At 38.8% G+C, this 12767-nt stretch overlaps 1 protein-coding gene across 6 annotated transcripts in view; it reads left to right on the top strand.

Moving 5' to 3' along the window:
* The window catches only part of myom1b (myomesin 1b), a 165032-nt gene that overhangs the window by 78382 nt on the left and 73883 nt on the right, over positions 1-12767 (top strand). For all 6 annotated transcript variants that reach the window (XM_043688207.2, XM_043688209.2, XM_043688211.2 and 3 more), the window contains 4 exons: positions 5546-5702; positions 7321-7427; positions 9337-9381; positions 9511-9647. In XM_043688207.2, coding sequence (XP_043544142.2) covers positions 5546-5702; positions 7321-7427; positions 9337-9381; positions 9511-9647 — 446 coding nt within the window. The remainder of the gene's footprint in view (positions 1-5545; positions 5703-7320; positions 7428-9336; positions 9382-9510; positions 9648-12767) is intronic.

Here is a 12767-nt window from a genome sequence, read left to right as displayed (position 1 = left end):
CCCTGTTCTTACCCATCCTTTTGGTCTTAACGTACTGATTGACCATATTTGGACTGTTCTTAGTTTTACTGGCCAGTACTTTTCAAAAATATTCTCTCTTTGCTTTCTTAATTTCCTCTTTCTCTCTACCCTGTACTTTCTATATTCCTCTCAGCTTCCTGAAGTTTTTTTTTGTCATAAACTCTACATTTGTACTTTTTTTTTTACCCTATATGCTTCTGATTTGGCAGTGCCAAACCTTTTTCTCTGTGGGGACATGTCTACATTGTGGATGTCTACATTGTACTCATAGAACCTCACTTTTGATGCTGTGCCCATCCACTTTGTTCCAGATCATCTCCCTTTGTGAAATTTGCTTTCATCCAATTTAGAATTTTTCCTCCTATTATTTTTGTTCCTTTCCAAATGATGCTAAATCTAACTATTATGAACACTATCTTCAAAATGGTCAACTATTGCTACTTCATTCACAAACACAACTTCATTTTCTAAGATTAAGTCTACAATGAAGTCTTCTTTTACTAGGCTTGTTAAAATTAAAGTCGTGGACTGTAGGGCTGCTATCTCATGTTAGAGAAGTGACTGGTAGTGGTTTAACCTGAGGAAGACCACACCTCAGATGAGGGGAAAGGTTAAGAAGGAGGAACATTCATGGAACCTCAGTCAGTGTAGGAATGCCTGCTAGCTAAAGCAAGTTATCTTAAATGCTGTTCAAGAATTTAGTGCTTTCTATGACTTTTACACTGTTTGTATCCTATTTGAATATTTGAGCATTTGGAGTCCCCAACAATTATGGCCCCTTTGTGTTCACATTCAAATGTTTGTCTATATATTTTGTTCCTCTAATTTTCTCCCTCTATAGTTCACACCTAGCAGTGTGGCTACCCCTATTTTTGTTTCTGAACTCAACCCATATTGGCTCACTTGATAGTTCATGAGTATATTGCCCCTCCTCATAGCTATGATTGTTACTTCAACCAACAATGCTATAACTCCACCTTTTTATACCATTCTCTAGCCTGCCTAAAATCTTTATATTTAGGGATATTAAGCTGGTATAGTTTTCCCTTTGAATCTGCAGGATGACCACCTGTCTAAATGTACTGTCCACATATTTTTCCGTCTGTTTGATGTATCTCATTAGTCTAAACTTCAATAGCCCAAACTCTTTATCTCTTATTAATAAGGTAAGCCATTCATCCGGAATGAGTTCAGTGAACCTTGTATGAACTGCCTCTAACACAATTGTAAACAGTACTCTAGATGTGACATTTCTAAAGCCTTGTACAACTGGAGTGAACCTTCATGACATTAATTTTGTTTCCCTTGCAATAACCATCAACATTCCATTTATCTTCCTAATCACTTGCTATACCTGCAAACTAATATTTTGTGATTCGTGTACCAGGACATCCAGATCCCACTGTTTAGCCAAGTTCTGCTATCCTTACACATTTTTACACTTCTAAATCATATACTACTTCTTTACTCTTCCTGACAAAGTGGCCAAGTTCACCTTTTACTATATCTGCCAATTTTTGTACCCACCATCTCAGTCTATCTATATTCTTTTCCAGACGCTCTATCCTCTCTTCACATCTTAGTTTCCCTGGCTATTTTTGGTATCATTGGCAAATTTAGCCAGCATACATTTTTGATTCAAGTCATTGTAGGTGACTTTTGGCACATTTAATGGCTCCTTTTGACGAGTTTGTTGATGTCCAATGAGACTTATAGTTAATGTGCTGATGGAATTTTAACGAAATTGTTCATATGATGAGTGCATTGCTGGCCCAGTCAGCATTTAATGCCCATTATGAATTGCCCAGAGGACAGTTAAGAGTCAACCACAATATTACGTTTCTGATGTCCCATGTAAGCCAGATCAGAAAAGGATGGTTGCTAAAGAACATTAGTAAATCAAATGGGTTTATTCCATTGTTGCCATCATGCTAGCTTTTTATTTCAGATTTTTATGAATTCAAACTTTGTCATCTGCTGTGACAGGATTTGAACCCATGAGCTCAGAACATTAGTCTAGAGTTTTGGATTGTTAGTCCACAGCACGACTATGCCACCTTCTCCTCTAATTCATGTCTGCTTTTAACAATTCCAAAAGCATGTTACCCATCCCAAATGTAACCCAGAACCATATCCAAAAAGTCACTTTACCTCTCCAAAATGAAATCCTGGCTATCCAAATGAATCCACAAGGTTAAGACCTGCTTCTACTCGGTCTAATCTGTACATATCATGTTTCACACTTGGGTCACCAGTATTGGATGTAACTGGAAGCAGTTGCTGATTTATGTGGCCAGCTCCTTCTCCCAAAAGCATGGGCAAAATGTACCCTGCCTCTATTGCTCCCCCTGCAAAAATGTTCAGTGGGGGGGATCTTCAATTTTTGGCTTGCTCCCCCATTTTCACAACATTGGAAAGGCTAACTGTGATTGCAAAATCCAAGCAACAGTTTCAGTTCAGATCGCAATCTACGATTAGATATTTAAAGCTATGTGTAAATTCCTCATTACATGTATATGATACAGACTGACAGGCACTATTAAAGCAAAGAAAATATCTAATGCAAATCTAAAGATTATATCACCCTGTCTGTGGTGAGTTCGCTGACTCCCAGCTGTGACAGCAATTAACCCAAATATTCCTGAGAGAAGAAATTTGACTAGGGTCCTCCACTGAATAGCGATCTAGTTACAATTATTTTGTGCAGTAGCCAGGCTTCGTTCAGATGCTCTGTGACGTTAAATAGCTTACTGAAGTTACCTAGTCTCTCATATGAAGAACATATACTTAGGTATCAGTGGGTGCCTGTGAGTCTTCTGGAATTGAATCAAGTGTGAATATAATGCCTTAACAAGGAGAAACCCTGGCTGATATTCGCCTGCTTTTTCCAAAGCCATCAACGCCAGTTATAGCATTCTCCACAGACTCTAACTCAAATCATCTCAGTCTACACAGTTTAAAGGCAGGATCGTCTCTGTTGGAGTGAGACACCACCTTTGGTATCAAATGCTTGCCCTGCACCTTGTCGAGAGCTCAGCTCAACATTGATTTTTGCAGGACAACCCAATTACAGGCAAAGAGTGGACTTGTCTCCCAATTAAAGATTGCTGGTAGGCTTTTGAAGCTGGGCCATTTGAAGGGACTGAAGGAGTTGCAGCCTGCCATTTAGGTAAGAGGAGGAGAGAGAAGGAACCAACCATCTTAAGGTGCCCTCTCAGCACTTCTAAAATATTTTAAAATAAAAAATAGCCAAAGCTGCCAGGCCATTACTATGGATGGGTCCCCTCCATAGGGAAGATTGCAGCCACAGCAAGGCTTAATTAGCAGAAGGAGATTTGGGGTGTGGTACAAGCATTTTGGAGCATGTGATGTTCGTGAAAGAAACAGCAAGATGCATTAAGAAATGTTCAGAAACAGAACTGCACAAGCTGTTAAAACATAGAAGCCTTTATTTGGCTTCCCTCTGCTATTATATGTGCATGTAGTAGCCTTAACTTGACAAAATGCACAATGCAATTTTTCAGTAGACTTGAGAGCACTCAGTCTATGGTTGGGAGCTCCAGGTATCTACTGTGCTGCTGATGCCAAGGTTGAAAGCTGTTTGAACCTGTTAGCCACATACCAATGGCCTTATCCAGTCATTCATTGCCATAACAAGCATGCAGGTAAGTCAATGATCCTGTCACCTCAGATATGGTGAAAAGAACTCAAATGGACCTCATAACTTCAGTTAATGAGCAGGATTTCCTGTATTTTACAGTTTTATTTGCAGATTTTAAATCTTTTCCATCTCTTCCAGCACACATAACCTGCAAGACTGTCTACAATAGGCAACTCCTCAAACTCAGATTTTGTGAACCATCTCCCTAAGCCCCTATCCACAGTAAAAAAATGTAACTTTGGTTTAAAGTTCCATGGTGTGTCCAGAAGAGTGTTAAACAAGCTTTTTTTTTTCTGTCAATCTCTTGAGAAAATCATCAGAAAAACAGTGAAATTCTATGTTTTCTCATTATGTTAAACCTCTATTATCTGTTAAGTTGAATAGAACTCTAATATATCATGGAAATTAGTGGATATTTTTGAACTCCAAGATTTTGGTCTTATATTTATAGTAGCATAATGTTTCACTGAAAAAGGACAACTATATATATATATATATATATATATATATTCTATAAATGAAATATCACACAAATAATAATATTTTAAAAATCCAGAAGCAAGTATTGTTTTATGCAAGACATTTGTCATGAACATCCTGATAGATTAGATAGATACTGTTGATAATTATAAAGTAGATTACAAATTTTCCATTGCATAAATCTGCCTGATCAACATTATATGATTTCTTTAACCTCTATGCATAATATTACAATATATATTGTTAGCTTCACTGGCATAATTTGTGCCATATACAAAACCTTTATCCAATATTAAGTCACAAAAACATCCCTGTACTCAAAGCATTAGCAGTCTGGGAGATCAGCAAAGAATTCCAACTCAAGCTAGGTCGGCAGTAGAAGCAGAATCTCAGTGAGTAGAAAGAATTCATTGGCGGGTGCATAGTGTATATTGGGAAGTCATATTGCAGTTGTACAGGATCTTGGTGAGATCACTTTTAGAATACTGCATTCAATTCTAGTCTCCCTGCTATAGAAAATGTGGTGTTCAGAAGGATTCAGAAAAGATTTTCAAGGATGTTGCTGGGATTTGAGCATTTAGGCTATAGCGAGAGGCTAAATAGGCTGGGGCTATTTTCCCTAGAGCATTGGAGACTGAAGGGTGACCTTGTAGAAGTTTAAAAAAATCATGAGGGGCATAGTTAGGGTAAATAGTCCATGTCTTCTTCCCAGGGTAGGGGAGTCCAAAACCAGAGGGCCTGAGTTTAAGGTGAGTTTGGAAAGATTTAAAAGGGACTTGAGGGGCAACTTTTTCACTCCGGGGATGGTGAGTGGATGGAACAAGCTACTAGAGGAAGTGATGGAGATGGGTCCAATTACAAAATTTAAAAGGCAACTGACGGGTACATGAATTGGAAGGGTTTAGAGAGATATGGGAATATGGCAATGGGACTAGATTGGTTTAGCTTATCTGGTTGGCATAGACAAATTGGATCAAAGGGCCTGTTTCTATATTGTATAACTCTATGACTCTATGTCATAACAATAAGACTGGACCCCAGGCAACAGTTGGGAAGAAAAAATACAGACTTCCATTTTCAAAATCCACCAGATCACTGTGTGTATCACTGAACTGTATTAGTCAAAAGTCAGAGAATCTCAAAATTGTATGCTCAATAAAGGCTTGTCTGTTGTCTCTACACCAGGGAGAAATGGACTCTCCTGCAAAGATGTGTGATTGCTAGAAGGGAAATTATGTGAGACTCTTCCCAAAAACACTGTTGACCTGGCAATTATTGAACAGGAAGTTCCAGTCTGCAAGCAATGGCATTATGAGATTGATCAGCACTATACCGATAAGGAAAATTAAAACTTTGCAAGCAATTCTTTCTGTCTTTTCTCAGGTACTAAAGAGATTGCTGTCAATGTGGATGATGATGGAGTTATTTCTTTGACCTTTGAATGCGCTGACATGGCTGAGGGTTCAAAGTTCATTTGGTCTAAAAATTATGAAGACCTCATCGACTCATCAAGAGTTACAATGGAGACAAAAGGCGGAAAGTAAGTACATTTTTCTGTTGTTAAATTGCAGTCGGGGCCCAAAATGCCCCTCTTTCAGAGGGATCCTGATCTCTTTTTGTTAACCAGGTATTTTGGAGTGTTAAATAAGTTGGTTAAATGAGAAGCAATTTATGTTGGCATAGAAAAGAATGTTATCAACCAAGGTAAATCTTTATAGTTTGCTGGTATAACCTCAATGATATGTGAAATATGAGATTCCTGAATAGGCAGCACTTTGCATTAGCATATTTAATGCTCATTTATTTGGTAATGGACAGAATTTAGTGCTCCCTCGTCCCCTGAACAGGTGAATTCAGAGGCAGGGAGTCTGTGTGATTGAGTAGTACAGTGGGTGGTGTGTGTGATCCTACTGCTCTTCTACCTGACTCCAATCAGGTCTGAGGTGAGAGGGCATCACAGTTCTTTTTCCCAGGAGCCAATTCAGCTGCCACTCAAGTATCTCTTAAGAGTCTTCTCCCACCCATTTAACAGGTGGTGGGCATGAAAATTGCCACCTGCCAGATCTGCAGAGGGTTCACTCATTCATAGGAACTTTACGCTCAGTTGAGAATCCTGGTATTCCAACCCTTCCTTTTTCCCTTATCATTGCTTCTGAATTGCCTCATGCCCCTCATCCCCTGCAATTCCCATTGCACCCATACTCAATCCTTACCCTAGTGCAGACCCAGTGTTATATGAGCTGTGGCCACCACTCCTGGTGGGGCTGCTGGTACTAAAGCACTTCTGCATATTTCTGAATATCTGATTGTTTAGCACCTCTTCAGAGAAGGATACAATTCAATACAGTATAGGAACAGGCCCTTCAGCCTACCATGCTTGCGCCAATTCCTATTTCTTATTTAGACCCACAATTTATTGACCATATGTGTTTTCTATCCCTCTGTTTGCCTCCCGGTCATGTGTCTATCAAGATATGCCTAAACATTGCTAACATGCCAGCTTCTACCAACTTCACTGGCAGTGTGTTCCCAGCATCCACCACACTCTGTGTGAAACATTTTTCCCGCAGTTCTCCCCTAAACTTTCCTCCTCTCATCTTGAACCTGCGTCCTATTGTAATTGACTTTTCCACTTGGGATGGCTGCCCTATGGAGTGGTATTGGACAAGAGGCCAGCCCCACCCCAACTGTGTATCTGATTGGAATATAGTTGTATTGTGTGTCCAGAAAAAATGACATATGGACTCGAACTGGTAGGCAAGAGACTCTTCACTCACATTAAGTCCCAGCCCAATGTGTTTGTGAATTAGCAGCACAGTTGTAGTAACTGGGTAATGAAAAGTTTGTTAATTCATCAACTGGCATAGGAAATATCCAACTGGTATAATTTGTATAATAAATTTCTGATGCCCTTGCCAACACACACACTATTGCTGGTTTGATATCAAATGTTAAATACTTCAATAAGTTGTGTTGCATCAGGTGAAGTGATTTAACCATTATGTTCACAACATTTTGTGAAAGCTCACATGTTAAATAAGGAGAAGGAAAACAAATTTAAAAAAGCAGAACTAATACAAACATTGACACAGAATATGCTGCTGAACAACATATTTGCGATGAACTCAAATATCATGAATTACTTCTTTCTCAAACAGGACAAAAATCATTTTCAATGACCCAGGGAAGGATGACTTGGGTATCTACTCCTGTGTTGTCACTGAAACAGATGGAGTTTCTTCCAGCTATGCCATAGATGAAGCAGGTATATTAAATTGTAAATTGTATTTACTATTTTATACAGAGAAGCTACAAACAGATTTTAAAAATTAATGATTGAAATTACATCTGCAGCAAACCACTCGACTGCATTTTTGACCCATTACTCACTCCCTGCAAAGGTCATTCAAAACATATGGAGGAATGTCAATACGTGCTGCTTGCAGAGGTTGGATTTCTGTTGTCAGTTTTCAAAAAGGAGAAAGAGCACATGTTCAGAAAAGGCAGAATCCTTTCTTAAATATGTGGATTGTTCTCAATGATATAATCAAGACCTGCATGCGATTCGCTGCATGGTTTGAGTGACAAAAGCACTTTACATGTTTCCTACCAAAGTGATAAGCCAGTAAAAAGACAGTAACATTTGGTATTAAATGTATTGGTTGTAACTGTGTGTCCATTTTGAAGTATATGAGGAGACTCAGACTGATCTGCGTAATTCACAAGTTTTACTGGTTTTTCCAACCAGGTGTGAATGGAAGTCAGGGTGAGAAGATAAATGTCTTTTTAAACATTTTCTTAGCATGTTAATCATGAGGTCAGGAGGACCAGGAGCAATCCTCCAGGATTCAGAAGGAAAGTTCGGACTTCCTTCCACTCCCTGCATTCCCCAATCTGAACTGTGAGGCCATCCTGTAATCTGCTCTTTGAGATTTACCTACAGGCTGGAAGAATACCTTTGCTCCTTGCCAACAGCCTCCTGTCACTCAACATTCCCCTGCTGCTTGCCAGCAAGTCCCTGCATTCCACCATTTCAATCAGTTAACTGTCTGCAGTGTTAGGATTAGGAAGAGACAGAATTAGCACCAATGCTACCAGCAAATATTTCCAATGTCTCTTTTTGCTAAAGTGATATTACAAAATAACAGGTTTCATACTTAAAAAAGTTATGATGTCAAAGTCAAAAACTTTTGAGCAGCATTAGCTGCTGTAGTCTTTCAATAAATCTTCAGCTGTGGACTGTACTCTACTGGTAAAGGTCTGGTAAATTAAATATAGCAGCAGCTACTTATAACATTGCAATCTGATCATTTGCTATTTTAAATAATTTGAAGGATTAGTTTGGTTCCCTTCCAGATTTGAATTGCAAAGCAAAATTTACAACGTATCATTTTATAGAAGGTGATAACAATGTAATTAGGGACACATTGATATTTAATCATGTTAAGATGGTGCAATTTAGAGCACGGCTTCAAATAATGTGCTTGCAAAATAAATTTAAAAAAGAGAACTAAAGGAGTTTAAGTATGCAGATGACAATTTTAAATATGAAATAATCAGGATACACAGCCACCAATATAGGTCAATGACTACAATAACCTACACAATTTCATGAGAAACAAGATGCAAATGGCAGATCGCTCTTTCTATGGTGAAAGTTTATGGATGGAGGAGGTTAAAAGGTTGATCAGAAAAGTAAGAGAGTAGATGAATCGAGAAGGTTCTAGACATCAAGTTTTTGGTGGCAGGCAGGACAAAGACAGTCACTACTAAAAGTTTAATGATGACGTTACCATAGTCCCAGAGAACCACAAGGCTGCTCTGTCATTAGAGAGAATTGACTGCTGGTGGTTTTACCTGAGTGTCACCATGTCTTAGGTGAGGGACAAGGTTGAGAAAGCAGGACCTTCGCATTAACCTCAGCCAGTGTCCATACATCAGCAGCACCCTGATTGCAAACCAGCCATTCAACCAACAGGGGCACCCCACCTCAGTGTTCTTATTGTTTACAAATTCAAGTCGCTGTTATTTGTTTCATTGAATCAATTCCCGTAGGTTGCAATCTGATTTCATGGTTTAGATTTTATGTTTTTGAAAAGTTGAAAAATCATCAAAAGGTTTTTGTCAAAAGTAGACAAACTTGTTTAACTCTGTTTTTTCCCTTCTCTTTGCAGAGCTGCTGCGTCTGCTTGAACTTAGTCATGAACATAAATTCCCGGGTAAGCATTCTAAACCTTGTCATCCCTGAGTTATGCTTGTTGCTGTCCTTTGATTTACTGTTTTAACCCCACTGAAAGTAACATCAGGTTTGACAGAGTGACACATGATCATGTTACTTGTGTTGACAGTTGTGCCTCTGAAGTCAGAGCTAGCAGTTGAGCTGCTGGAGAAAGGACAAGTGCGCTTCTGGTTGGAGGCTGAACATCTCTCTCCAAATGGACAATGTAAATTTGTATTTAATGACAAGGAGATTAAAAATGATGAGGTAGGTTTCTTCTTAATCACTCAGAAATTACTTACCAAGACCATGTTTAAAAGAGTGATCATGCTGATGATAAACGACTACGGGCAAACTCGACCGAGGAGGAAGTGCCCTGGAAGTTCCCAATTTTTAGGCCAGTGTTTGGTGGTGAAAATGGGAGTTGAGAGGTTGCCAGAGCCAGAAAAGGTGAAAAGCTGGCCGTAGCACTCTGGTACTCCATTGAAGTCATGAAAGAAAGAATAAAACATAAATGATCCTTCCTGCTCACACTTATGCATTCTCTTTTAGGGGAGGTGATGGCCGAGTGGTATTATTACTTGACTATTAATCCAGAGGCCTAGGTAATTTTCTGGGGACACATGTTTGAATCCTGCAATGGAAGGTGGTGGAAATTGAATCAAATTTTTTAAAAAGTCTGGGATTAAGAGTCTCATGATGACCATGAATACATTGTTAATTGTTAGAAAAACCCATCTGGTTCGCTAATGTTCTTTAAGTAGGAAAATTGCCACCTTGACCTGGTCTGGCCTATATGTTACTGCAGGCCGACAGCAATGTCATTGACTCTTAGCTGTCTTCTGGGACAATTAGGGATGGGCAATAAATGATGGCCTGGCCAATTTTGCCCACATGCCATGAACAAATAAAACACAGCTCCATAATTGCCATCTCCATGCCACCCTACTCAACTCCATGGACCCTCATATTCTCAATGCCTCCCTCTATTCATTCTCATGTCTATTGAAAAGCCCTGTGCTAATTTAGTTACAACTCATGCCAACTTAAGCCACCCCCACCCATCAACCCTTTTCCTTACACTCTCACAGTATTCACCACTGACAAAACTCAGTTATTATATGTCTATTTATGACTTCACTAGTTAAGAAAAAACACCCATATGGATTAGAAAAGCTGCCCTATATCTAACGTATTTTAATCCCAAATAAAAACAAATATTTGTATTTACTTTCCAACTTTAGAGACTTTATAAGCACTTGGAGCTGTCAATCAATTGGTCAACTGACAGGCAACCCATTATGATAATTAAATATTATAAATTAGTCATGCAGCACTAATTCTGTAATGTTAACCATTATGTCTATGCTACAAAATAGAGTGAAATAGTAAGCTCTAATATTCTAAAATTCTGCATTTGATAAATATTTAAAAGGCAGAAGATTTAAATGCTGCAGAACTGAAGATGCACCATTTGACAGTACTTTTGAAACCTCCAATGAACCTAACATTTCCAATGAGTTTGTAGACTTCTTACACACACTGATGTATATTTTTAACAATCCTAAAGGGTACCTGACCTTTCCCAAAGATCATCTGACCTCTCCCACTGGTCTCCTGGGACCTTATCCAAATGGTTACTCTTCAAAGAACTCTGAAGCTTTAAATACTCTCCCATCAGGTCTAAAGAGCACAGGTTGTGTTTCAGCCTTTCCACCAGTGAAAATCAGGCCTGACTGAAGCAGTCGCAATTTAATTTGTGCAGTTGCCTCCATGAATCATGGATATGCAAAGTACAAACTACCATGTAACCGCACTGGCAAAAATGGTAAGGTTCACGACTTCCAGATTCAGGCCTGCAGTGTCATTTGCACTAATATCGAGAGCCTCCTTGTCTTTGTAAAAGATATTCTAATTGTCTAGCAGACGTTCAGATTTCATAGCCATAAAATTGGCTTTTACTTCTAAGCTGGCCATTCAGTCACCTCTGCTATTTTCTTTAACAATGTGCATGTTATCACATAAATGGAAACTCTTTCATGATATGAATGAATCAAAATGTTTTAAGAATGCAGATCAAAAATTAAATTGTACATTTTATTTCCCATTCACGCCCTTCCTCTTTTGAAATGGAGAAAAGGGAGTATTGCTGATGGGTATCCCCTACTACTTCATCTATCTAGATATTTTGCATTAATGTTCCAATTCCAGTGATTCTTCATCAGTCAGCAGGTACAAAATGTTAACTCTGCTTTTTTTCTACAGATGTTGTCAGACCTGGTGAATTTCACCAACAGTTTCTGTTTTTGGTTCGGATCTCCAGCATCCACAGTTCTTTGTTTTATTTGAGTTATTTTGTGTGTTTCAGCTGACACAGTGAGAATGACAGGTTATTTTGTAGTGGATATAATTGTTCAACTTCATCCTCTTCCCATCGAACATCTATACTTGCAACTTTGTTTATGTTTACGACAGAACTGGGCTTTTACCTTAGCTCCTCACCATCAGAAAATACATAGAAATTTCAACCATGAGACTGGATAATTTTCATGTCTGATTTTTCCTAACTTCCTGATCTGGCATATTTAAATGAATTGCACTGTCCCTGGCAATGTCAACCTGATAGCTCAATACAAGCCTTTATTCAAATCCCGTACTCTCTGGTCTACATAATTATAAAAATGGTGAAAGTTCATCTTTAAAAGGAATTCATTTTTTTCCATTTTATAGGACATTTGAGAGTCTTCAGTTAATAAGCATCTTATTACCTAGTAGTTTAGCGAGACCACGCATTCACCTTATTAGTGATCTAGATATGGACCTTTACCATATTGACATAGGGACTTTCTTCAAGGAATGTCACAATGAATAGAGATTCAGAGGTGCAGTGGACAATGAAGAAGGTTACCTCAGATTACAATAGGATCTTGATCGGATGGGCCAATGGGTGAGAAGTGGAAGCTGGAGTTCTATTCAAATAAATGTTAGATGCTGCATTTGGAAAAGCAAAACAGAGCAGGACTTATACGCTTAATGGTAAGATTCTAGGGAGTGTTGCTGAACAAAGAGACCTAGAAATGCAGGTTCATAGCTCCTTGAAAGTAGAGTTGCAGGTAGATAGGATAATGAAGAAGGTGTTTGGTATGCTTTCCTTAATTGGTCAGAGTATTGAGTATAGGAGTTGGGAGGTCATGTTGCGGCTGTACAGGATGTTGGTTGGGCCAGTTTTGGAATATTGCATTCAATTGTGGTCTCCTTTCTATTGGAAGGATGTTGTGGAACTTTAAAGGGTTCAGAAAAGATTTACAAGGATGCTTCCAGGGTTGGACCATTTGAGCTATAGGGAGAGGGTGAAAAGGATGGGGCTGTTTTCCCTGGAGTGTCAGA

This window comes from Chiloscyllium plagiosum, unplaced genomic scaffold (genome assembly GCF_037043375.1).
Source record: "Chiloscyllium plagiosum isolate Xiang-an unplaced genomic scaffold, Cpla_swu_hap1 HiC_scaffold_4, whole genome shotgun sequence".
In the NCBI taxonomy this organism is placed as follows: Eukaryota; Metazoa; Chordata; class Chondrichthyes; order Orectolobiformes; family Hemiscylliidae; genus Chiloscyllium; species Chiloscyllium plagiosum.
Note: the sequence above shows the minus strand (reverse complement) of the source record. Positions and strands in the feature narration are given on the sequence as shown.